The 27303-nt window shown below is 48.1% G+C and overlaps 1 protein-coding gene and 1 long non-coding RNA gene across 7 annotated transcripts in view; one reads left to right on the top strand and one right to left on the bottom strand.

Moving 5' to 3' along the window:
• HLF (HLF transcription factor, PAR bZIP family member) overlaps positions 1-27303 on the bottom strand; it is a 54353-nt gene that overhangs the window by 7388 nt on the left and 19662 nt on the right. For 3 of the 6 annotated variants that reach the window (XM_024980113.2, XM_024980115.2, XM_024980112.2), the window contains exons 3-4: positions 26095-26178; positions 1890-2110 (exon numbers count right to left, since the gene is read on the bottom strand). In XM_024980113.2, coding sequence (XP_024835881.1) covers positions 1890-2110; positions 26095-26178 — 305 coding nt within the window. The remainder of the gene's footprint in view (positions 1-1889; positions 2111-26094; positions 26179-27303) is intronic. The other 3 variants (XM_024980118.2, NM_001192437.3, XM_024980114.2) reach the window with 1 other exon arrangement.
• Positions 12896-25267, top strand: LOC132342992 (uncharacterized). The gene is made up of 3 exons (XR_009491624.1): positions 12896-20837; positions 22607-22929; positions 23883-25267. It is a non-coding gene; the product is annotated as an uncharacterized lncRNA (long non-coding RNA).

Here is a 27303-nt window from a genome sequence, read left to right as displayed (position 1 = left end):
GGCTCCCACCTGCCCCAGCTCAGTCCTCCTGCTGCACAAGAAACACCTTAGAGTTCTGCGTCCTGTTTCACCCGTGCTCCTGGTCTGGGGCCTGAGGCTTTGCTCTCAACTGAAGGAATCCAGAGACCCCTGGCAGGAGAACGTTCCTGCCTATTCCCCACACTGGCACGTGGAAAGGCCACGTCCAGCCGCGGCGGCGGTAACATGTATAATTCCAGCACAGCAATGTTCACGTGGCCTCTGTTGCCAAGGTTACCTGGGTAATTAAAGCAGCTTGCTCCTTGCTTTAAACTTGTAAATTCGGAGACTGTGCAAGTCTGGCTAGAGGTTTTATCTACTATATAGCAGCACCTCTTCAAACTTGCCTCCACTCAAGAGGACATCCATGCTGAATGGGCTCCCTGGTTTAGTTTAAGAAGCCAGTTCTAAAATACAGAGAATTGGATGACTAAGAACACAAGGTGAGGAAAAGCATCCATTGAAAGAAGGTACTTAAACTGCCCAGGACCTAATCCCAGGGGCCCTTTTCTTATTCTATCTTTGTCTAACCATCAGTTCCCTGACTAGTCTCTGTCTTCTGGTGTGTTTACTATGCACTTTCCTCCTTTGAGTCTGACAGTTATTGAGGATGACAGTTATTGGAGGTCCTTGTTGTAGCTCCTGTCGGGGCCACATGCTGCAGTGATGTTTCTGGAAGCTAGCAGACTTGGGGACCCGGCTGGGTCTTGTTCTAACTACCAGGGCTCACCTTCACTTTCCTTTATCTCCATTTCCTCAGTGGTGCCATGACCATTTTGATCTAATGAGCCTCTGAGGTCCCCTTCACCTCGGACATTTTATGACCCTGCATCACCGCAGGTAATCTCAGGTGCTGGATGAGAGCAGTGACAAATCTGCAGGCATGTTTTCTTCCAGTGCTCTTTAGGTCTGAAAAGCAGGCATAACTGGTCTACAGTGGTTCCAGAATAATGTCCCAAACTCCCTATTTTCCCAACAGGAGTTCTCTTCATGTGAACCATGTTTAGGTTTGAGAAGTTAGAAAAGACCTAATTATGCCTGCTTCCAATGCCTTGAATGTATACAATCACATCTCTATTGTTCATATGATTAGAAAGCAGCATAAACACAGACAATTCTAAGCAATGGCTAATCAAAAATGGTTCCATTTTGGTATCAGTAGGCATGGCATAATTTTAGAAAGAATTATCTTCCTAAGGTATCATAAAGGTGTCGGATTAATTTTGTTTAAGTTGCATCTGATTTCCTAAGGTAAATCTATTTTCCTTTATAAATAATGTGTCCCTTCAACACAGTAGAGAAAAAAGAACCCCAAATTAACCTTTTGTTGAGATACTCAAGTGATCACTACGTGAGATGCAGAGTCAACATTACTTATAAATAGGGTCAGGAAACGCCCCAGCTTCCTTAACAACATCCCACCCTGGCATCCAAGGTTGGCAATGTGGAGAGAGGTCCTGTCTCGCTGTTACTCCCTGAGGCCTACAGAGAAATGGCAGCAGTTAATTAGCATTAAACTCCCAAAGGTAAGGTAACCCTTGAAGACTCTGAGGTCTAGGTATCCTTCCCAATATTTTTTTTTCCCCTTTCCAACCTTGAAAGATCCAGATTTGACTTTACTAGGCTTTTATGGGTTTCCTTGCAGATAGCAGTGGGCTTGCTTCCTTCATGGGCTGCAAAGTACTTCATTTTATTGCTTTTCCTTATTTCTGTACATTATCAAGATACAAAAGGCATAGTACAGAAGACACCCAGAGAGGAAGCAACCAGCCTTGTCACGTGCTGAAAAATGGGGCCGAAAATTATCAGTCTTGGCCTCTCTCGACCCCGCTCTCCACTTGCCCACAGCCTGGTTACCAGTTCCCGTTTACCTTCAGGTCGTCCGGGATGAAGACTTTGCGCGCTTTCTTAATCATGGGTTGTGGCTTCAGCTCTTCCTCGGAGAACTTGCGTTTGCGAGGGTCAAACATCTCCTGGCCGGGGATGCTGGAGAGGGCGAGGTCGGCCGGGTCCGGCTCGTAGCCCACCGGCACCTGGATGGTGTCGGGGTCAATGGGGCTCGGAGTATTGCGGTTGGCTGGCAGCAGCTGGCCTGGAACAGCACGGGAGCTTTAGTTCGTGAGCCCTCTATGGGAGCCCAGGAGTGGGCTATCGACTGCCGTCTACTTGATGACACTCAGGACGAGGTGAAGAGTCTTAAGCTCACTTAAATGTGACCCCAACATCCCCCCTGAGGCACAGCAGGCTGAACACTTTACTCGTGTGTCAGATAGGGGGAAACAAAGACCCACATACACATATTCACAAGCTAAATTAAAAAATGCACACGTTCATCCCTTCCTATAATGTAATCCCGAAGCACCAACTCTGTGGCAGGTACTTTGTTTTTTTCACCTTTAAGGTTTCTTCCAAGTGAGTCAGGGAATCAGATTAAAACCAGCCAGTAAGATATAGTGAAGGGGTGAAAGGAAACCACACATGCTTGCAGAGAGCGGAGGAACAGGACACAACACAAAGAGGCCAGGGAACACTTCCCAGAGAGGATGCTTGGCGTAGCTGCATCTCTACACAGAGAACTGAGCCACAAAGGTAATCCAGGGACAGACCCAAGACAGGGGGTCAGGTTTTGAAGGAACCACGAGCAGTCCTGGGTGGCTGTCAGAGCACGAGACTGAGAGAGGCAGAAGTGCAAGAGATGTGGTCAGGAAGGTGGCCAGTAGGGATGTTCAAGAGGCCTTGAATGTCACTGAGGGGTTCTGAGCATGAAAGCAACAGGCGGAGCTGAGGTTTGGAAAGTGTGAGGAGTGAGCTGAAGGGGACAGGACTGGACACGGGAGATGAGCCAGCAGGCTGCACCTAACCCACACGTGCACTCCAGAAACACCAAGCAAAATGGAAAAGACATGGTGGAGATGCTCTAACTTCCACCTGAGGCAGCTGCGAACCAAGCCGCCGAAACGCACAAAGGTCCTCAGAGCAACAAGTTGACTGCGTTTTGGAAAGTGTCTCACTGGTGAATGTGAACTTGATAACAGACTGCAGTGTTTATGTGGGGAGCTCTGAATCCTAACTTCCAGTTTCACTTGAATTTTACAGTCACCCCTTTCACGCCCAAAGAATACACGAGGGGATATGCCTCAGCTGGGTCTGGCCCAGGTCCTCCTCTGCCTTCACTGCTGAAGGCCGGCTGTCACGTGGAACATCCTCTGGGTGCCATTAGAACCTACCCTGGACTGAAGGGCAAAGCCGTTGGCTTGCTTTCTGGCTAAACTGTGAAACCACACTTGTCTGTTTTTCAGAAAGGCCTGGTGGGGAGCTTGCAGAATGAATGTTCTGGGTGACCTTTTGGTCCTCACTCTGCTTTGAGCTCTCTTTGTATCCTGCTTGCCAGAGAGAAAGGGATGGGCCCCCAGGCACTGGCAGAGGATGGAGATTCTCATTAGCCAGGCTCTGCTTGGTTCCAGCTTCTAGTGGCTGCTGAGATCTGCAGTGGATGGTGTCAAGCCAGATTTGATCTTGTGCCTCTCGACACTGACTGAGAGAATGAGCCGTGTCTGACTCAAACTGGTATTTTATTTTCCCTTTAGGAACTCTCTTTGAACTTAATAATAAAGCCACCCCATACCCCCTCCACCTGCCCGATACAAACACACACACACACACACACACACAGGCATAAATACCCTCTCCTACCATCTAATTGCTCAAAGTTACTTCAAGTACTTACGTTGTATTTAAACATTATACTCTTTCTTTATACATGTTAAGCTTTACACACACACACACACACACACACACACACACACACACTCCTCCCCTACTGACCACATGGTCTTTCATCTTTCTTCTGTTTTATCCCCACCCGCTTCTCCCAGTGTGCCTACTTCAGAATTCTGCTTCTATAAAGAATATTGCTCATTTAATGGTGGCCCTCAGAAATGCTGGCTGCTGACATTCATTCATGGACATTCTAACAATTACACTTCACATGAGGCAGAACCTTTATCTGCATTCTTTCTCTTCAGCCCTTTCTTCCAATGGAAGTAGGTCAGCCCTACCTGAAGCATGGAGAAAACCTACCCGGACTGCAGATGAGTCAATGGCTTTCAGTGGCTTCCCAGCATCGCAGAGCACCCAGCAAAGGACCTGAGAAACATCCAGGTCTCCCTTCTCCCAAGATACCCTTGCATCATCTTGTTTGTCTATATTTTTGACTGCATTAACTCTGTTGGACACGTTTATTTCCCCCTTTATTACTAAATGTTAACAGTATCCCTGAGTAACAGGAGGGAGGATCTTTATTATTTTATCCTACATTTTGTGGATTTGCAAAATTTTATTAATAAGAATTTTCAAATTAAGAATCATTTAATTTTTTAAATTACCATAGATGTTCATTGCAAAATTTCAACAAATGCAGAAATGTGTCTCCCTTGCCCTCAATCCATCTTGCTGCTCTTCCCAAAGGATACCTTTAACTGTTTAGTGTGAACTTCTCAATCCTGTAGGCTTATACTACCCCTAGGTCTTACATTACTCTTTCTATATATCAGTATACCATATGCAATTACCCATGTTAGTACAAACAGAACTACTCTGTTCTTTTTAAAGGGTGAGTAGTTCCCAAAATTTGGATATAACAATTTACCTAATCATTTCCCAACTGATGCATTTTTAGGTATGTGAGTGTTTTTATAGAAGAGATTTCTAAAAGTGAGATTGCTCTTACAAAAGGCAAGTATTTTTAAATTTCTAAAAGCATTGCTAAGTCTTATCTATTTATACTTGCACCAACATTTGTGAGAGTTCATTTTTGTACAAATTAAATGATAAGTTTTAAAATGTTGCCAATCTGACTATACAAATATCACTATTGTTTAATTTACATTTCCTTCTTAGTAGTGAGACTGAACAACTCACATGTCTATTGGGTATTTATTTCTTCTCCGGTATACTACCCTTTTCTTATTTTTTGCTCCTTTTTAAGTGGATTTTGTTGCTTATTCATTTGTAAGCACTCTTTATAGAAAGAATTTTATATCAGCTATGGATATAATCATTTCATCTGTTTTCTCTGTAGAAAATATTTTCCCCCAGACTATTTGTTTTCTAGCTTTGCTTAGAGTTTTGCACTATGGGTGAGATCTTGCACTATAATATAGTAATAATATCTTAAAAATTTCTTCTTTATGGCTTCTAATTTCATATCTTCTCTATCCCCAAATCATACTATATGCACACATGTATACATGTATATATACATACACTATATATGTGTACATATGTGTGTGGGTGTATATATATATATATATATATACACACATATATATTACTCTATACTTTAATATGGAGAAGGCAATGGCACCCCACTCCAGTACTCTTGCCTGGAAAATCCCATGGACAGAGGAGCCCGGTAGGCTGCAGTCCATGGGGTCGCTAAGAGTCGGACATGACTGAGCGACCTCACTTTCACTTTTCACTTTCATGCATTGGAGGAGGAAATGGCAACCCACTCCAGTGTTCTTGCCTGGAGAATCCCAGGGACGGAGGAGCCTGGTGGGCTGCCGTCTATGGGGTCACACAGAGTCGGACACAACTAAAGCGATTTAGCATGCATACTTTAATATAACTATACTTTAGGATTTTGAGTCACCTATGATTTATTTTTGTATAACATACAAGCAAGGGCCTTTACATAATACTTTCCAAATGGATTAATATAATGGTATTAGTAAGATTTGATGTTTGAAAGGGCAAGTTCTGCCCTCTTTATGGTTCTTTTTGGAAGATTTTCTTCAGTATTCTTATACTCATAGAAATAGGAATTTCAGGATACATTAAATTATATTCTAAATTAATGGGATTTTGAATTACGAGTGAATGAAACCATAGGTTAGTTTGGGGACAACTGATATCTTTAAAATATTCAATATATCCTTAGTATACTCTCCATTTTTATGATTTCATCTTTTTCTTATATCTTTAAGGCCACTTTACTCCCTTATTAGTTCTAAAAGCTCTAACAGAGTTTTCAAGGTAAATAATCTTTTCTGCCTCTAGAGATAGTTGTTGTCTCAGTGTTTATAATTTCTACTTTAAAAATAAAAAAAAAAATAACTCACTGCATTGGCTAGGCTCTGCAAAAAACACTGAGTAAAACGGATGAGGCTAGAGTCTGTCCCAGACTTTAATGAAAATAACTTTTAATGCCTTACATCCTTAAGCTTTGTTCTAGACCCCTAGTAGATAACCTTCTGAGAAGCTAAAATAGTTCCAACCTTCCCAGCCCTACTGCACTGAGAGTTACTGTTGTTTTTTTTTAAATCAGAAATTATGTATGATAATACATTTCCTCAAATGCATTTTTAGTATCTGTTGAGATGATCACGTGTTTTGTTTCTCTTTTCGTGTATTTGTTAAGTCTGAGCTTGGTATTTTTCCAGGGCTTTCTCTGAAAGAACTGGGTGGACAGGATCAACCCCATGGTGTAGACTCTGCAGTTTGCTGGGACATAGTTTTCTTTTTCCTAAAAGCATCTCAGTGAAAGTCATTTCTAGGAGAGCCAAGGAGGATTTCTGGTGGAAAGGGTGGAACAAAGGGCTTAAATCTGGACAGAGATTCAAAGTCATCTTGAAACCAAAAATTGGCCTCTGCTTTTGTCACAGAGTAGGTATGCCTAAACCTCCAACGAGCATAACTGAAGATAGGGTGTTTACTATTCTTATATACTTAATAAGAATCTAGCAACCTTGACCCCACACAGTCATAATTTGAGTATGAAATAGCACTTTTGACTGTCTTTGCACCCACTGCCTTCAGAGGAAAACCATGATCAGGGCTCACTTCACTGCAAAATACCCTGCTTCTGAGAATCCTTATGTAACAGGGAACCAATGAACTTAGAAGACTCTGTAACGTTCAAGGGTCCATCATGAGTGACCACTTTAGGTACTGACATTAAATAAAGGCCCTACAAGCACATCCTAAGGATACGGGCTTCCTGGACCCTGAGGCTGACTCTGGGCCCTGAGGTCTTTATTCCAATGGCAGGAACCTCTTGGCCGGTCTAACAAGCACTCTGCAAAGACAGCAGTGTCCTGAAGGCCAGAGGTCTTGGCCCTCCCTCTCCCCATGTTCTGTTACATGCGACCTTGCAGTTCCAGGCTGAGTCTATTTCCCCAGCCTTCGCATCTGGGCTGGCCCTGTGACGAGTGCTGGCCGACAGACCGTGACAGAAGCGACAGTGTCAGCTCCAAGGCTGCGCCTAAAGAGGGCTCGCACGTCCTGCTGCTTCTCTGCAGCACTTCAGTCCCCACCAGTCACACCGCCCCTTGAGCCTGCAGTGTGGGGAGGGGCTGAGGGGGACAGGGGGCAGGCCAGTCCAGGCCAGCCCAGGTCACCTGTTCCCCAGACGTGCAAGTCCAGCCAAGATCAGCTGAGCCACCTGACCAACTCATAGCTGTTTCAGACAAGGGAACAATAAGCCTTCATCTGTGAATGCTACTGAGCATTTGTGAGTGTTTGGTAAACACTGTCGTGGCAACCCGACTGATCTACGGGCTGAGCTGCTGTACTTGGGGAGATGCTTATACAATAACATTAAGATTACAACAAGGTTTTAAAATGTACTGAGTAGTGGTTAAGCCGTCTAGTGAGTCAGACTCGGGTTTGATTTCTCGTTTTGCCACCTATAGGTTATAAACTTGGGTGTTTGAGTAAAGGACCGGAAAGAAATTGTCCCCACTTCCTAGTAAGGACAGAAACTATGGTGAATTTTTTTCCTTTTTAAAAATCTACTTCTCTGAGTTTAAGTTTTTTCATCTATAAACGCGGATTACCATGCCTGTCTCATAGGGCTGTGTGAGAAACGAATGTGAAAAAGAAATGTAAAAAGGCAAAATGGTTGTCTAAAGAGGCCTTACAAATAGCTGAGAAAAGAAGAGAAGCGAAAGGCAAAGGAGAAAAGGAAAGATACACCCATTTGAAAGCAGAGTTCCAAAGAATAGCAAAGAGAGATAACAAAGCCTTCCTCAGTGATCAGGGTAAAGAAATAGAGGAAAACAACAGAATGGGAAAGACTAGAGATCTCTTCAAGAAAATTAGAGATACCAAGGGAACATTTCATGCAAAGATGGGCACAATAAAGGACAGAAATGGTATGGACTTAACAGAAGCAGGAGCTATTAGGAAGAGGTGGCAAGAATACACAGAAGAACTATACAAAAAAGATCGTCATGATCCAGATAACCACAATGGTGTGATCACTCACCTAGTGCCAGACATCCAGGAATCCGAAGTCAAGTGGGCCTTAGGAAGCATTATTACAAACAAAGCTAGTGGAGGTGCTAGAATTACAGCTGAGTTCTTTCATTTGCTTAATTGGAAAAGGAGTACGCCAAGGCTCCTTGTCACCCTGCTTATTTAACTTATATACAGAGTACATCATGCAAAATGCCAGGCTGGATGAAGCACAAGCTGGAATCAAAATTGCCGAGAGAAATATCAATAACCTCAAATATGCAGATGACACCACCCTTATGGCAGAAAGTGAAGAAGAACTAAAGAGCCTCTTGATGAAGGTGAAAGAGGAGAGTGAAAAACCTGGCTTAAAAGTTCAGAAAACTAAGATCATGGCATCTGGTCCCATCACTTCATGGCAAATAGATGTGGCAACAGTGGAAACAGTGACAGACTTTATTTTTGGGGGCTCCAAAATCACTGCAGATGGTGAGTGCAGCCATGAAATTAAAAGATGCTTGCTCCTTGGAAGAGAAGCTATGACCAACCTAGACAGCATATTAAAAAGCAGAGACATTGCTAACAAAGGTCCATCTAGTCAAAGCTATGGTTTTTCCAGTAGTCATGTATGGATGTGAGAGTTGGACTATAAAGAAAGCTGAGTGCAGAAGAATTAATGCTTTTGAATTGTGGTGTTGGAGAAGACTCTTGACAATCCCTTGGACTGCAAGGAGATCCAACCAGTCCATCCTAAAGGAGATCAGTCCTGAGTGTTCATTGGAAGGACTGATGTTGAAGATGAAACTCCAATACTTTGGCCACCTGATGTGAAGAACTGACTTATTTGAAAAGACCCTGATGCTGGGCAAGATTGAAGGCACGACAGAGGATGAGATGGTTGGATGGCATCACCAATGATGCTATGATGGACATGAGTCTATGTAAACTCCGGGAGTTGGTGATGGACAGGGAGGCCTGGCGTACTGCAGTCCATGGGGTTGCAAAGAGTTGGACACAACTGAGTAACTGAACTTAACTGATAGATGAAGTGCTCAACATAATTCACAGTGCCTGGAAAGTAGTCAGTGGTCTCCATATAAATACAAATATCAAATATCCAGAGTATGAGGCGGAGAAGGTAATGGCACCCCACTTCAGTACTTTGCCTGGAAAACCCCATGGATGGAGGAGCCTGGTGGGCTGCAGTCCATGGGGTCGCTAAGAGTCGGACATGACTGAGTGACTTCACTTTCACTTTTCACTTTCATGCATTGGAGAAGGAAATGGCAACCCACTCCAGTGTTCTTGCCTGGGGAATCCCAGGGACAGGGGAGCCTGATGGGCTGCTGTCTCTAGGGTCGCACAGAGTCGGACATGACTGAAGCGACTTAGCAGCAGCAGCAGAGTATGAGGAATTCCCTGGTAGTCTAGTGGTTAGGACTCTGCACTTCCACTGCAGGTTCGATCCCTGGCTGGGAAACTCAGATTCTGCAAGTTGCTTGGCACAGCCAAAAATATAGATAGATAAATAAATACTATGATCCCAGATACTTTTAAAAAATTGAATAAAAAGACTACCCCTCCTCGTCTAAGCTTCATGGTTTCGTCACTGCGCATCTGAGTGTGTGTGTGAGTGCATGGTCAGTCATGTTCAGTTCTCCGTGACCCCATGGACTGTAGCCCACCAGCTTCCTTGGTCCCTGGGATTTCCCAGGCAGCTGGGTTGCTATTTCCTTCTCCAGGGGATCTTCCCAACCCAGGATCAAACCCGCATCCCCTGCATTGGCAGGCGGATTCTTTACCACCGAGCCACCTGGGAGGCATCTCTCTCATCCTCCTAACTGCTCCCCCTCCTTCCGTTCGAGTCCTCACAATGGACTCTCCACACAGCCTGGAAAACATTCTAAAAATGGACCTGGACTTCCACGGTGGTCCAGTGGTTAAGACTTTGCATTGCCACAGCAGGGAGCGTGGTTTCAGTCCCTGATTGGGGAACTACAATCCCACATGCCACGTGGTGCAGCCAAAAATAAACATAAAAAAAATAATACAGAACTATGCTGGTCACCCTCCCATCTGAAACCCTCCAAAGACTTTGCACTGCCGCTTAAGGCTCCGCACCCCGAAGGCCTAGTCATGCAGCCTTCCCTCCACTCCTCACGCCCCAAGCAGGACCTCCAGGTCTGGGTCCTCAGGATTCCTTAACCTAAACATTCTCCCCTGCACTGCCTGCCTGGCCCTTCTGCATCCTTTAGTCGCTGGTGCAAAAGCCACGTCCCCTCACTCTCTGACTTTGCTCTGCCCCAACTACCAAACCACCCTGTTTCACATCCTTTGCAAAATGCATCTCTACCCCAAATTATCTTTTGTATTTGCTTGACTTGGTCAGAGACCTCCCTCCACAAACATGTAAGAACCAGGGGATGGGGACCTTGTCTTCTTTGCTGCTGCATCCCCAGCTTCTAGAAGGAGCCTGCATGGAGGAGACGTTTAATACTAACCACTGAACAAATGGAAATAAATACCCCTGGTTCATGATGAGGACTGTTTGGGGAAATATGTTTTCTTTTTATTATATTTTACCAATTATCTATAATGAGCCTCTTTTACTTTCAAAGACAGAAATAAAAATGAGCTTTTAAAATTGGACTTTGCTTCATTTTGCAAAGAGAAGAAGCCCCCAGAAAAGGAAGAAGAAGAGGAGAAAGAAAAGGCTTAACCAAACATTAGATGTGAAAGAGTCCTTTTCAACTCCAGCAGCTGTGAATCTGTCATAACATTTGACACTTTTCTAGTGTCCTGAGCCTTATTTGGCTGATACATTAACTTCGAGGCAAAAACAAATCCCTCTGTCTCTGTTTTAGACACACACACACACACACATACACTTCCCTTGTGCCAAATCCAGACAAGGTGCCCAGTAAGTGCTGTCCATGATTGCAGAACAAATACACTGAAAGGTCCCTATAAAGATCAGTTTGATCAAAGCAGCTCTTTCCTAACACTCTCTCCACAGTAATGGGCTGTCCACAGAAACATGGGTAAAGTACAACATTGAGAAGCCAAACCAACCCATTATGTATGAACGTAAGGAAGGGTCTGTCTGCTCCATTCACTGAGACAGCGAGTGAAACGCTGCCCTGTGGGCAGGTGGACAGGCCCCCGCCCACTGAGAAGTCGCTGTTAGGAGCAAAGGTCAGTGGTCAGCACCCCCCTAGGTACCCCTCCCATGTACCACCTCACTTAATCCTCAAGATATGTGTGTAAGTTTGAATCATTAGTACCCCCTTTTTCCAGACAGTTTAAGACGAGCTCAGAAATGCTGGGGAAGGGAATGGCACCCTACTCCAGTATTCTCACCTGGAGAATCCCAGAGACAGAGGAGCCTGGCAGGCTACAGTCCAGGGGCTCGAAAAGAGTCGGACATGACTGAGCAACTATCACTCACTCACTCAGAAATGCGAAATAATGAACCAAGGTTGCCCAACTGGTAGATGAAACAGAATCTCACCTCCCAATTCTTCTGATTCTAAAGCCCAAGCTCTTAAGCACATAAATGCCTTAAAGGAAAGCAAGGGATTTTGTACTCTCCGACTGAGCTCAGTGTCAGGACCTGGGTCTCCTGGCCTCATGGACAACTTCCCACTGACCCATGAGCCTGCCCCACAATTTACGGATTAGGAAGAGGAGGGTCAGAGGTGAAATCCACATCCTCCCCCCCGCCCCAACACACACACAGTCATGCAGCTGGAAAGCTGGAGGGAGACTGGTGGGGCTCAGTCTCCCAGGGCGCGCCATGCTCCTGGGCGTGGATGCTTCCCCAAGCGGGCAGGGATGCCCCCAGGCATGGACGAGAGCCCCAGGAATGAGGGCAGCCAGCCGCCCCGTTTCCTTTCCCTCCCCGCCTCCACCACCTCGGTCCTCCTGAACGGCCGCTCATGCCAAGGACACGCCTTCAACGACAAATCAACTAATGGCCCAGAGGGCCGGGGCTCCTGGCTACATATCATGCAGGCATCTTTATATATCACTCATCATCTTTAAAGAGCTGCTGGATGGCCAGAGACCAGGCCTTGTCTGTGCTGTTATGGGATGTGGCTGCAAAGGTCATGTCACGGGGGAGCATGTTTTACATCTACACCCTTGAGTGGTCAGCGTGCTAATTAACTCTGGGTCTGCGTTTGGGCACAGACAGGGGAAACACCATTCAGGCTCCTGCTCCAGCCTCTGTCCGTCCCCTCTGACCCATCCTTTGGAGACCGCCGGGCTCGCCTGAAAGCACAGATGGACTTGGACTCAGGGTGCACCTGCCCCTAACGAGCTCTGTGACCGGGGCCAGCCGCTCCCCCACGCAGAGTCCTGCTCTCTCGTGAGTTCCCCGGGGCTGGCTGCACTGGCCACGGTGTGGGGTGGCCACACGGCAGCGTCTGCGCCCCCGCCCTCCAGCACACACTGCCTGCCAGCTGCCACCCGAGCAAAGCCTGCTGGACGTCACCAAGTGTGACCCTGCGTCCAGGACAAGCACGCTGCTCTGGGATCGCGCTCCAGTACCCAAAATGGCCCTGACTTGATCTGGCAGCTCCTGATTTGGCAGAGGCCAGGGCTGGATTAGCAAGGCCTCTCATTCCAAGGGTGTGGATCAGCGCAAATCTTGCCAGTGGAGTCAGCAAGAAACCTGCCTCCTTGAGCCGACTGACAGCTGAGGGGCTCAGAGCCTCCCCTGTTGGCACGCAGTGCCACGCAGCAGCACCAAAGCTCCAGCCGGGGGTCCAGGCACGCGTGGGCCCACCGGCCACCACACCGTTGTTCCCTAGACAAAGTGACAGAGCCCCTCCAGCTCCTCTTCCCCAGGGCCAGAATCTCTCCCTGCTGGGCGCATGCCATCGCCAGGTGCAGGGGATTAAAAAGGTGGCCGGAAATGTACTCACAGCCCCACAGACCAAAGCCGGCGGGTGCAGGCCGGATTCCAGGTCTGGCAACACTGACCCTCCCTCCCCCCATCAACCACAGGTGAGTCGGAAGGGCCACGGATGGGAAATGGTGCCCGGTCCTCCCCTGCACTCTCCTGTCTCTGCTCACTCCATCCCAAGTCATGGCATGCTGCTGCACAAGAGCAGGCCTCTTGGTTCCTCTGCACTTGCAGGAAATGCATGGCGGGTCAAGACCTGGGAAGTGCAAGGTTGAATCCCACCAACTGCCTGTTTGCCCAGCCTTTGAATGCTCTGCACATCAGACACACCCTCTGAGAACTGCGTGGCTGTAATCCTCCCCAGGCCGCCCAGGGAACGAGGGCTCTCATCTAGAATGACCATGTCAATCCTTTCTGCATCTCCATGGGACAGAGGACAAGCGACAAAAGGCATCTGGAGGGGACGAAGCGGGGTCTGGGTTCCCCTCCTCTGCCCTTCCTCGGCCCCCTGCATGGAAACGGTGGTGATGTCAGTTTCCGAGGAGGAGCAGACACCAGAGCGGCTCCTGCCCAGCATTATTCGCTGCCTCTGGACCTGGTTCAAGTGCACACGGAGTGTCGATGGCCTCGTCCTGCCCTCCTGACAGCCCTGCAGAGCCCCAAGGGCCAATGGGCACATGGTACCTGCGGAGAAACTGAGCCACTATGCAGTTTACGGAGGTCCCGCTCGGATGGGGCTACCTTCTCATCAAGCAGAGAAGCAAGCTCTCCATACCTGGAGGCTATTTTCGGAGGCTCTTTCCGTTTCTAATGACAACACGCACCACTGGAGTCAGCACCGCTGAGGTCCCTGGAGCCTCTTTAATTGTCCGAGTTGGTGAAAATCTGCAGGTCTAGTCATTTGAAACCTGCAGTTTTCAAAGTGCTGCCAGGGCGAGTTATTAAACTGACTATTCTCCCCTGGGCCATGTGAGTTTTTGTTTGGATTCGGGGACGAGGTAAGCACAGGGCTTGCTGACGTCCACGGCAAACCCCGGAACTGGCAGCAAACAAATGGCCCACATTCCCCTGAGCGACACCCTTCCTCCTCTCCCAACCCCTCAACCTATCCAAACAAACATAGGAAGAGAAACAGAATTGTTTGAAAGCCTGAGTTTCCGGATGAACATGAATAGGACTCAGGTGTGGCTTCTCAAGGCGATCCACACAAATTCTTTCCTGTGCGAGTCTCCAGGCTGAGCACCCAAAAGTAAATAAGCTTTGCTAAGGCCTCCTGCCTCGGCGCCCGGCCAGCGCACTCTGAAATTCTCTACCCAGAGTTCAGAGTCCTGCGCTGGTCAGGGTGCAGCCACTCGAGGCCTGTCACTCACCGCCGCTGGGAACCGAACTCACAGGCTGAGCTTGCAGGGACCACCAGCCCCTCTCCCCGGGTCTCCCAAGGCCTGGACGCTGCCGTCTCCTATCTCTTCTTCCATCAGGCTTCAGGTGTGGACCACGCCCATCTCATGCAAAAGGACTGGAATCCAGAGACCAGGCCAGTGACGCGGACTGTGGGCGAGACCCCCTGGGCTCTGGTTTGAGCACCAGTTATATAATGAGATGCGAGTTCAGGATGAGAGCAAAGGTCATTCCAGCTCTAGCAGTAACCATCCTTAAGTCTTGGGGAGGCTGTGCATCTTGGTTCAGATCCGTCAGAGGCGGGACAGGCCATCCCTGAGGACCTGGGCTGATGCACTGCCCTCCTCGCTGGGCCCCCTGCCCCCTGCAGGCTTGTCCTGAGCACTTCAAACAGCACCTCCACCCGATCAAGGCCGCCAGCGGCCTCGCTCCGCCACCTGGTCCAAGCTTTGTCCAGAGGCCGAGGATGACCTCAGCCCTGCTGCGCTCTCAGTCCAGCCACGCTGGCTGGCCCTGTTCCAGATGCTCTTGCTTCTCATCGTCTCCACCTCTACCTGGCTGACCGCCCCTCAAGGTCTAAGTCAAGCCCCCCTCCCACTGACTGTCCCAGTGTTGGTGACAACGTCCAACATGCCTCACATGTAATATCTATATCATATCTCATGCAAGCATATGCTGGCCTGGAAGCTTCTCAGGTTAAGTGACTCTATAGCTTTTAAACAATTATCTGTTCTCAAACTACACTGGAAATCTTTTCAGGCAAAGGCCTTGCCAATGCCTTGCACAGAAGATGATTAGCAAAGGCTTGTTGGGACTTCCCTGGCCGTCCAGTGGCTAAGACTCCACTCCCAACACAGGGGGCCTGCATCTGAACCTGGTCAGGAAATTAGATCCTGTGTGCCGCAAGTAAGGCCTGGTGCAGCCAAATAAATATTTAAAAATAATAATAATAAAGTAAAACAAAGGCTTGTTGACTAAAACATTGATTTAACAAACATTTACTAAGACCTACTATGGACTAAGTTCTGAGCGTGTGTGTGTTAGTTGCTCAGTCGTGCCTGACTCTTTGTGATCCCATGGACCCGCCGGGCTCCTCCGTCCCTGGGACTTCCCAGGCCAGAATCCTGGAGTGGGTTGCCATTTCCTTCTCCAGGGGATCTTCCCAACCGAGGGACTGAACCCGGGTCTCCTGCATTGCAGGCAGATTCTTTACTGTCTGAGCCACCAGCGAAGCACCAAAAGTTTGCATGTTCTTAATCCAGCAGAGCTGTCAGTTTCCTAGTTGTGTATTTACTTTTGTTGTGTGTGTGTGTGTGTGTGTGTGTGAGAGAGAGAGAGAGACAGAGAGAGTCGCTCAGTGGTGTTGGACACTGTGACTCCATGGACTGTAGCCCATTGTTCATGGGATTTCCCAGGCAAGGATATTGGAGTGGGTTGCCTTTCCCTTCTCCAGGGGACCTTACTGACCCAGGGATCAAACCTGAGCCACCAGGGAAGCCAAGCTGTGAAAATACATAAATAAAACCCAGCACACAGCCTGGAGGTGGACACTGTAAGCACACAGGTGTTCACAGCAGGTGCTAAGTGCTACAGGAGAGCTTTGCTCAGGGAACCGCAGGGTGGAGGCCAAAGGTCGATCACTAAGCCAGATCCCTGGAGGGAGTTGCAGGGACATTGGGAAAGGCTTCTCAGAGGGAGTTGGCATCTTGGAAGATTCTCAACATTGGCTGGACAAGTAAAGAGATAAGGGGTGATAAGAGACAGAGAGAACAGAATCTGTGAGGCCATGAAGATGTTAAGAACTCCTGGATCAGGCAGGGAACTGAGAGCAGGGGGTAGCTGGAGCTTAGAGGTTGAGGAGAGGGGAAGGAAGAGCTGAGACCGGACAGAGAGGGGCCCTCGGTGGCCAGATCTCACCCTCAAGGGGCTGGTGACTGAGTGATGAGGTGATACCATGGCAACAGTGGAGGAGGCATCAGAGGGGAGGCAGGACGTGCTGAGCAGCTCCCCCAATGCTGGGAGAGGGCAGGCTGGATTTAAGAGTTCTTGATGAGGTAGGATCAATATGAGACTCCGTAAATCTGTGAGGCAGCGCAGGAGAGAGCAGGTTCCAGCTTGGACAGCCAGAAAGGAGGTGATAAAACTCACCGGGACCCAGGAGACGGTGCCCTGAGCACTTTCAGAGGAAAAGTCAGAGTGTGTGGCTCCACCAAATCCAGGCACCTCTGGGCTCCAGATGGAGACCCGGGAGGATGTGGACCTCAGCTTTAGGCAAAAGTCCAGGCCTGAGAAGCGCAATTGTAACTAGAGACACGGATTTCACAGCCTTGAGATCCCCTGGGAGATAATACAGGGCAAGAAGAAAATCAGAGAAAAGGCCGTGGGGTAATCTTGACGTTCCAGGGATGGGAGCTTTAGAGGAGTCTGTGGACGGTTCTTGGAGAGGACAGAAAGGCAGGAAGTGGACTCATTCCTGGACAAGCTGGTGTCATGGGCTGACTGAGCGAGGGTTCGCCGCGTTACAGCTTGATAACTGGCTCCAGGTCGAGCAACCAGTGAGGTACAAGAGCTTACATTCAGACTTGGGTTACTTCCAAAGCCCTATTCTCTCTACACTCCCGCCACCACTGACACCTGCCCAACTACAACAGGAATGCCACAGACCGTGGCCAACAATTCCCGCCAAGCAGCCCTCCCCTGGACCCCTCGTGCGGCTGAGTCCGGGCCTCTGACCCGCTCCTCGGGATGTCCATGTCTGCTCCGCGTCCTCTGGGGGAGCTCTCTCTGAGGGATGTTGAGCGACCAGCCTAGAGTGGCCCCTTTGCATCCACTGCCTTGATGTCCCCTAAAGTCCTCGTGACACCTTTTGATTCGCTCTTGGTCTGGAGAGTGTATGTTGGACAGAGGATGACAGATAAAAAATGCCCGTAGATACCCCTCCAGCCCACAACAGAAAAGTCTGCAGTGCGCAGGCTGTGTATATAACATGGAGCAGGGAGGTTCTCTTCCTCAGTATTAATGATGATTCTGAAAGGTTACTAAATAAGTGTTGCTAGGCAACAGGAGTCGCAGTGGGGGTGTGGGGTGGGGTTCTGCTAACTCCGGGATATGGATTCTCGGGGAGGGGGAAATCAGCTTAACCCCACAGAGTCAGCTGGTACCTGAACAAAACGCACTGTGTGCCCCCCACCCCACCCAGCGTCTCATCCGGGGCAAGGCGGGCACTCTGCTTCACGTAGGTGCTCCCGGCACGGGTACTGTCGTCCGATGGGCATACACCTTGGTGATGAGGTATCATGGGAGGAACTGCATTTTAAAGAAGTGATAGCTTGGTCTCGGTTATTTGGGCAGAGGAGAAGGGAAGACTAAAGAGCAACACACACTGTTTCCAGCGATGTAAAACCTGAATCAACATTCACTGAGCATGCGTCATGCATGCCGAGACTTGGGAAAGGCAGACACTCAGGTTTTCTCAAATAAATTTAAGTCCTACACAACGGAATATTTGCCAAACAGGCACTGGTTTTGACAAGCAATAAAAATGGAGGGGCTTAACGGAATCTAGTCCTTGCCACCACCATGCTGGTGGGGGACAAGGGAGATGCAGGTACATTTTCCTACGTATTTATAAGCCTTGCTGTAAGTCAGCCCAGAGTCATGTGGTTCCCTTACATATACTAGCATAATATTCTAAACCAGACAATTTCTTAGAAATGTGTTGTTTCGGAAAAATTGGAATTTTCCAGCTTGCACTAAGATTAGCCAAGCTAAACCCATCTGGCTCCTGCCTCATGTAGAAAAATCTATATGGGACAAAAATCTGCCTTTCTATTCCCCAGGCACGAGGTGAGGTCTGCGTGCCTCTTGGGTAAACAGAAACAAGGACCAAGTCAGCATCAAACACTCGTGCGGGTCCTCGTGTTGCGAAACCCCTTCTCGAGCTTCAGGCCAGGGCCCGCCAGGACCACGCGAGGGACGGGGGGCCCGGCACAGTCTGTGACCTTTCGGTGGACCCAGCGGGGCCCAGCACCTCCGTGACCTTTGTCATTCCAGTGTGCAACCCGCCCCCACCACCCCAGTCAACTCAGATTTCCTAATATTGATAGAAACTCCTTAGCTAACGAAAGGCAGTTCTTACCTAAACATGGGAATGAGAGAAAGAAACCAACTGAAAAGACACGTGGGCAAACAATAGATGGGCAGGGATAGGGGTGTTTCCTCAAAAAGGAAAGGACAGACGTATCGGACAGGGACGGAGGGACAGGGATGTATCCCTCCAGCGGGTGGGAGGCGTGAAGCGAGACGTGATGCCCTGATGCCAGCGGGCAAGGACGCCACTCTTGGCAAAGCTCGGCAGACAGAGGCATGGAAGGGGATGGCAGAGCACAGCCTCAAAGGACAGAAGGAGAGCGACCGAAAGCAATGAAGGCGGAGACTTTCTTCTGACACACGCTGTGCAGGAGGAGTCATTCCCTGAGACGGAGGATGCTTACAATGGGCTCTCTGAAGAAAAGATGTCCGTTTTCTCTCTATCTCCTGAAGCTAACTAAGCAGAAGAAAGGAGACACTGTTACTCCCCAAAGTGGGCCAGGCCAGGGGCTCTTCATATTGAAGTCAGACAGCAAGGTATTGACTTTCATATCCACAAACTCTGTCTCTTCTAATGGAATCTGAGGCCACGCAGTAAGGAATTACCCACTAGCTGGCCACCAAAAGGGAAGCCTTGCTATTTGGATCTGAAAGGGCATAACCGAGGCATCACCACCTAGGAGCACGGTTCCTAATTTTACCCCCTGTCTGAGGGGGTAACCCTGGTTATGGCCCAGATTCACCTGCAGAGCTTTAAAACATATAGATGTTCAAATACCTCTCCCACCTCAGTCAGAAGCTCTGAAAATGGGGCCTGGAACTCTCTATTTTCAGTTTGTTTTATTGATTTATTTTTTTAATGAAAGAAGAAATAGCCTTCACACTCACTTTTGATAGGAACTAGTACAATTCTTTTAGAGCCTACACACTTTGAACCAGTAATTCCACATCTAGGGACTTACACTTTAAATATGCTGAATGTATGGAGAATGGCAACCAAGGATGAAAACAAGCTAAAGGTACTTGTTAAATAAATTACAGCACATCCAGACAATGGAATTCCATGCAGCCAGGAGAGCTCCATATACTCATATGGAAAGATATCCAAAAAACATTAAGCAAAAAAGGCAAGTTGCATAACATTATGTATAGTACATATTCTTCGTATAGTGTGTGCATATACATATATTTCCATACTTCTCTACACAATCAATCTCTCTATAAATATATGTACACATGTATTTATACACACAAAGAAAATGTCTGGAAGAGTATCCAAGGCACTGCTGACTGTTAAATCTGGGAATGAGATACAGGAACTCAAGTTGTATTTTACACTGGTCATATATTACTTCTCAACATTCAAAAAAACTAAGACCATGGCCTCCGGTCCCATCACTTCATGGCAAACAGATGAGGAAACAATGCAAACAGTGACAGACTTTAATTTTGGGAGGGCTCCAAAATCACTGAAGATCGTGACCGCAGCCATGAAATTAAAAGACGCCTGCTCCTTGGAAGAGAAGCTATGACCAATCTGGACAGCATATTAAAAAGCAGAGACATTGCTTTGCCAACAAAACTTCGTCTAGTCAAAGCTATGGTTTTCCCAGTAGTCATGTGTAGATGTGAGAGTTGGACTATAAAGAAAGCTGAGTGCTGAAGAATTGATGCTTTTGATTTGTGGTGTTGGAAAAGACTCTTGAGAATCCCTTGGACTGCAAGAAGATCCAACCAGTCCATCCTAAAGGAACTCAGTCCTGAATATTCACTGGAAGGACTGATGCTGAAGCTGAAGCTCCAATACTTTGGTCACCTGATGCGAAGAGCTGACTCACTGGAAAAGACCCTGATGCTGGGAAAGACTGAAGGTGGGAGGAGAAGGAGACGACAGAGGATGAGATGGTTGGATGGCATCACCGACTCAATGGACATGAATTTGAGGAGGCTCCAGGAGTTGGTGATGGACAGGGAAACCTGGCGTGCTGCAGTCCATGGGGTTGCAAAGAGTTGGACACGCTAAGCGACTGAACTATTTCTTTTGTAATTAAATTATTTTAAATAACTTTTTTCAAAAAGCTCCTCCAGAGAGTCTCACATGAGGCCGAGGTCGAGAACCAATTTGTTGTTGATGTTGTGTCGCTGAGTCCTGAACCAAAGGTCTGAAGATACAGCCCACGTGAAGGTAAGTAGCTAGCACATGGAAGCCAGTAAGGAAACCCACCACCCATAGAGATTCACACCATGTCATACCTCTGACGTGCCAGAAGGTGGCGCCGCAGAGACAATCACCCAGCTCTTGGGCCAAAACTTTTCAAAACCAATTTTTCATAAACCAAAGTCTTTTTGCTCCTCTCAGGACTCTTTTTTTATGCCAACAGCATTCTTTGCTGCTGCTTCCATAGGGGAGATTTACACACATTTGTGCCATGTGCATTTTTTCACAGAAATCCATGGGTCATTCAATATATTCCAATACAGTGCTTGGGAGATGTTTTCCTGAAGGCAATGGGCTTGCTCAGAACGCCCCCTCCTGTTCAAATGGTCCCCAGTTGTCTGCTCTGGTTTACTTATCTCCTTATCTTATTCCAGAGTCAGTTCCACAAAAGCAGACAACAGTCAGCCACGTGGGGCGTCTGTCCTTCTCAATCCATCCTCACCTTTGGCCAGAACAGGCAATGTGGGGAGTAAGGCAGCCCAGGGCAAGGACCACACCTTTTCCTCCCCTCCCACCAAATGCTTTTCTGAAAGTGGGTGTGTTGCCACAGCAACTGTCAAATTCCATCAGTTTCACCGCCTCTAACCTCCCAACTTCTTTAAATGTGCCACGTTTGAGACACGTGCCTCAGCTGCCCTGGAGTGCAGACCCCCGACCCCTCACCACACACCAAAGCCTCGCTTCTCTGGGTATTCATCACATATACATTCTTTTTATTATTTTCCCTCTCATTTTAAAATTTTAGTTTCATGTCCCTTAACGCTATGATCTGAATTAATTCTTGAGCGTATTTAATGGAAATTAGTATCAGTCAAGAAAAACTCAATGAGTCATTTAAATATGTACTTCACATTGAATAATTTGAGCTCATTCTTCAAGACACAGTTCATCTCTGATCGTTTCTCTGCACCCCATTCAGAGCTGACCACTCTTGCCTTCCTGACTTCACTTTGTCCGTACCCTTAACACCTTTTTTTTTTTTAATTTCTATTTTCTTTCTTTACAACTTTCATTTCTTTCCAAGTGGTACTTTTTTTTTTACCCCCCTCTATTTTTTGGCCATGGCATGTGGCTTATAAGATCTTAGTTCCCCAACTAGGGGCTGAACTTGCGCCCCCTGCAATGAAAGTGTGCTTCGTCACTCAGTCGTGTCCGACTCTGTGCGACCCCATGGACTGTAGCCCACCAGGCTCCTCTGTCCATGGAATTCTCCAGGCAAGAATACTAGAGTGGGTTGCCATGCCCTCCTCCAGGGCTCTTCCCAACCCACAGATTGAACCCAGGTCTTCTACATTGCAGGCAGATTCTTTACCATCTGAACCACCAGGGAAGTGGAAGTGTAGCATCTTAATCGCTGGACTGCCAGAGAAGACCCATACACTTTAGTCACATTTATTTATCTATGTCTTTGTAGTTCATAAACTTCTCAAGTTCGAGAGATAACATCCTCCTGATCTCTGAATTCCCAACATCTAGTTCAAAGCCTGATAGCTGGCCCTCAGTAAATGTCAGGTAAGGAAAAGGATAAATGCACTGAAAACAAAGGTTCATTTGCTGTGATCCTCCATTAATTTTTATCATGTTAAGTAACAGGGATAATGATGTGGTGACCAGGTATCAAACCTGAAGGTAAGAGCCAAAGAACACATGTGCAAATGCTTTTTTTAAGAAGGAGAATACAGAAAGTTCATTCCTGAGACTTTTATACCATCCTCTTTTTCATTCTTGTTTTTCAGATCCAAGAAGTGCATCGAGAGGGAGGATCCTCCATATGGGGAGAAGCAGTGAAGCCCCGAAGAAGGAAGCTGTCACATTCCTGGAGTCCTCACCAGGCAGCCTGACATCTGGTCCACACGCAGGGAAAAGAGGCCACATCCTCACATGGAGCTCTATTTTTGCATCTGAACTGCTGATGCTTCACTTGTACAACTTGCCTCACACACAGGAAGGGGAAGGGAACTAATATTTACCAAATGCCGGCTCCACGCCCTGAGCCTCCTCACCTACCTGACTCTGTGAACACCCGTTCCCCACGTTTTGAGTCTGCAAGGAGCTCTCGGTAAGCATGTCTCTGAAAAGCACGTGAAGGTGCGCACTCCCTTCACCCACCCGCGGATGGCGCAGCACAGAGCTGCCGCCCGGCACGTCCACATGGCCGTGCGTGGTTCTCCGTGCCAGCCGCTCGGGAGGGCTGAGGAAGGAAATCTCAGCACGGAGGACTGGTGTTCTCGGGCCCCACAGGCCTCCCTGCTGCACCGGGCAGATCAGCACAGCCTGGGCCCTGGGGGCCCGCCCCTGCCCTCCGCCCTCCGCAGACCGCGCCACGACCTCGGCACAGAGGCACTGCGTGCTGCCAAGCCTCTAGAGTGTCCCTGACTCTTCCGGGATGGCTGTGTTTACCACTTCACTGAGGTTCACTTTTAAGATCCGACTGGAAGGCTCTGTGGCTTTGAGAGCCGTACCAAAGCACAGAATCCATTTTTAAGTCACATCCGCTATGATTTGAAAGGGAAGCCTGCGCTCTGACAGCTGGCCTCCCCAGGCCGGAGCGGTGTGATCTCAGTGCCGCCACAGACACATGCATGGCCTGGTTTGGGGGTCCTTTCGCTGGCATCCCCTCCGCACCCAGGTCCCCAGGATGCCTGACACTGTCATGCCATCCACACGGGGGTTCCGAGGTCCAGGGAGTTCTCCACCTTCCATGAAGGCAAGCATCTCCTGCGGGGAAACAGGAGGGTGGGCCTGCACACAGGTGCCGCAGCCAGCCCAGCTGCCCACTGACCGGACTCCGTCGGCTGTCTGCTCCTTCTCCGGCCCTTGGTTTTCTCCTCTGTGCAAGGAGCATAATAATAGTACCTACCTAGTACCAATAATAGCAGCGCCCAGGGCTTGCTTTGAGTTTTAATTGTACATGTAAAACCACTCAGTCTAGCTTGTAGCCCAGGCTACAGTAAATACTAGAGAAGGATTAGCTGTTAATCACACTGTTCCTTTTTACCCATCTGTTTGAAGGAAGCTCTGTGTTCAGAGAAAAACTGGTGCACACTGCAGACTGCCTGACTCTCAGGATTTCAGCTGTCAAGAAAGAAGGCACGAGGGTGACCGGTCCGGCTGCCTCACCTAACGGGCCTCCCCTGTGACGCTGGGTGCCCTGGGGTGAGCAGGCATCACAGCTCACCATGCAGCTTTGGGTTGTACCACACTCTTCTCTGAACGTCTGCTCTGTGCGTTTGTCTGTTTTTCTTCCGCACCAAGGGAAGAAGATGGCCCTGGTGCAGTCTCCCCTGAAGTGAAGGGATACTCCCCTCACATTCCAAAGGCAGACACCCAGGACTCTGTGCCAACGAGCCGCCTGCCCCCCTCTGACAAAGGCTAACCGAGCGGAACGCCGTGTTCCTATGAGCCAGCCTGGCCTTCCTAACCAGACTCAAGCCAGGCTTATTTATTAATACGGCGGACCCAAAGGGCCAGGACAGATTTGCACCCGAGAAAGCAGATTCGGAATTATTAACGTTCCGCCTTATGAGTTTATACATGGCTCTTTTTTAAAAGTTCCCCCCAAATCACAACTTGATCTGTAACATTAAAGTTCATAAACCAATACATACGTTTATATATGAACATACATGGTAAATATGCCAAGATGTTAATTCACCCTGGATAATGGAAGGGTGCTTGCTATGCAGTTTTTAAAAAATATTTTAAACCTTTCTCAAAATGATTTTTCAAATGCCGCAGTTGTTTAAATAATTTTCTGCTCTGTTTTCTCCAGAGGCCTCTGCGACCTCACCCTAGTAGGAGGGAGGTTCTTTTCCCCAACATTCTACTAAACTGAGACACAGCAGACTGAACAGCAGCAGCACGTGGGGGAGGGTCCCACACCTCCAGGGGCCTCCAGAAGCTTCACACTGCGTTTTCTGGTGTGGGCACACAGCGGGCAGGGGGCTTAGAATGAACTCTGCTCAGAGACTGTTGAGGACATCACAGATCCAGGCAAAACCCAATCTAATTCTTGACCTGCCATGGCAGAGGACAGGAGGCCAGAAGGGCAGCTCTGGCCCCCAGGCCATCCTCAGCACAGGGTCGGCCCCCGAAGCCCCTCTCCCTCCAGCAGGGCCCTGTCTATCTCAGAGGCCCCAGCCACTGGCTGGTGAGGACAGAGCAGCCTTCCTCAAACCAACAAACCCTATGCTCAGGGGAGTTACATCCTAACGTGTCACTGGAGAGGCCTCTGCATCTGCTAACTGAAGAACTATAAGTTGGTGTTTTTCAAAAAACTGGGATTCCTCTCCATTCCTCCCTTCCCCCAACCCAACATGGGACTTCTTACTTGCCCAGTTAAAACTCCGATTAAGTACCTGTTAAATGAGTTTCACAACTCTTACAGGTGATCTGGGGACACAGAACAGTCTGGAGTTGCTGGCTTGCCACTTGGCATGGAAAATCAGGGCTGAGTGAGTACCCACCTTTGTTTGTAATCTCTCATCCTTGGCTATTCAACAACCTATCAGAAAACAGCCCAAAGAGCAGCTCACTGGAGCCCTGAGGTCAGCCCTGACCCCATCACCGTCCACCAGGGTCTGTACGCACGGCCCCTCCTCCAAGACCACCCTGACTCAGCGCTGCCCTAAAGGAGCTCATCACATCCCCCGGACCTTCCATACAGACTTGCCATTTTGAACCAAATTCTGCCGAAGATACTGAAGTGAGCACAAGTGCTCCTGGAAAACCATTTATGGTGAAAGTAACGTCTTTGCGGTCTCAATCACTCAACAAATGCTGACTGGGGAAGCACGTACACCAACCATGGGGCAAAGCATGGGCTTCAGTGCCTGAGAGAAACGCCCAATCCCTGTCTCTTGGACACCCATGAGCAGGGGTACAGTCCACACAAGTGCTCTGGGGAACATGGGGTTCAACACACCACCACCTGTTTTATGCAAAACTCTCATGGGACGGAAGTACCCACATTGGCACGAGACTAGGTCAAACCCAGGCCCAGCCACTTAATCTACTGATTTTCAAAGTCCCAACACAGTCAATTCTGAGTGGCAAGTGTCCTGCCATTCAAAGCAGTAAGAAAACAGTGTGCATTCCATCAGTTAATTATATCATCAAGTTACATTCCCTGAACCCTCCCCCAAGCAAGGGCAGAGGGTAGCCGCCTCAAGGTGCCATCTTGCTGGGTGGCAGATAGCAGCGAGCCAAGAGCTTACACACTCACCGTGGCCAACGTAGAAAGCAGGTGACCCACACAACACACCCGCCAGACTGCAGATCAGACCATCCCCGTCGTCCACCAGAGCTTCTGCCCATCCAAAAGGAAAAAAGAGACAAAAAAAAAAACTCTAAAAAAAAAACCTGTCTTGCTTATAAGGGGAAGGAGAACAAAGATTCTGAACTTCAACCATTTCTCAATGCTTTCAGGAGATCTCTTTGAAACTGCAGGGCAACTTTCATCTCTCCAATAACCTTGTCTGACCTCACCTGAAATGACTAATGTGATTGCAACAGTTTTACTCTGTGAAGTGGCCCTCTTTCCACCCCCCACTGTGCTGAGGCCTCTACCATCACCATGAGAACTTGGCATTATTTTTAAAGCTAATTACCTTCAGGTTTTGGAGACAGGTGGCATGGGTTTCTGCCCCCTCCCTTCTGCAGAGTAAGGAGAAACTTGTCCAGATGCCTGGCAGGAGAGCCTGCATCCTGGTCCCCAAGATTCTGGGCACCCTTCTCATGGGGGGAGGGGATCCGTGGCATTCTGTTCTATGAAGCAGCAGCTGCCGTATGCATCTTGTGGATGAAAAAGTTTCTTAAATCTTTATTAGTTGCTGTTTGGCTAGATGGGACTGACAGCAAAAGCAACATTCCAAGGCAGTCAACACTAGGATCAGAATAAGACTTGGCACTTGGGAAATCCCCAAAGGATGTATGGGCTGGCACAATGTGGAAAAAAAGAGTTTATTTTCAATTTTTTGTTTGTTTCAAGAGGGGTCAATTTCATTGAGAAAAGAGAGGTAAGCATGATTCCAATGAATCTCTGTGTTCTGACCATTCTGATCTTTCCTAATCAGGGTTTAAAATTCCAGAACCAAAGTTCTTTTCAAACCCAAGTCAGGCTTAGGTATCCACCTGTAAGAATGGTGTATGAGCCAACACCAAAAAGAGGAGGTTACACCACCCCTTTCCCCCAATTCCTCTTTTTGAAATTAGATATTTGTGTTACTGAAGGCGAAACAATGAGCTCAGTCCCAGAGAAAAGTGAGGTGAGGATGGGAGCAGAGGTGCAGAAGGGAGGGGGTTACAAAATGTTAAGTACCAAGGTGGGGGGGGCAGAAATAAAAATAGACCAGTAAGGGAAAACTGAATGGAAGAGGTTCGTTTGTTTATTTTAACAGTGTTTGCCATTCCAGGAGGCTTGCTGAAGCTCTTT

The sequence above is a fragment of the Bos taurus genome, chromosome 19, assembly GCF_002263795.3.
Source record: "Bos taurus isolate L1 Dominette 01449 registration number 42190680 breed Hereford chromosome 19, ARS-UCD2.0, whole genome shotgun sequence".
NCBI classification, from domain to species: domain Eukaryota; kingdom Metazoa; phylum Chordata; class Mammalia; order Artiodactyla; family Bovidae; genus Bos; species Bos taurus.
This window is presented reverse-complemented; position numbering and strand designations above follow the sequence as displayed.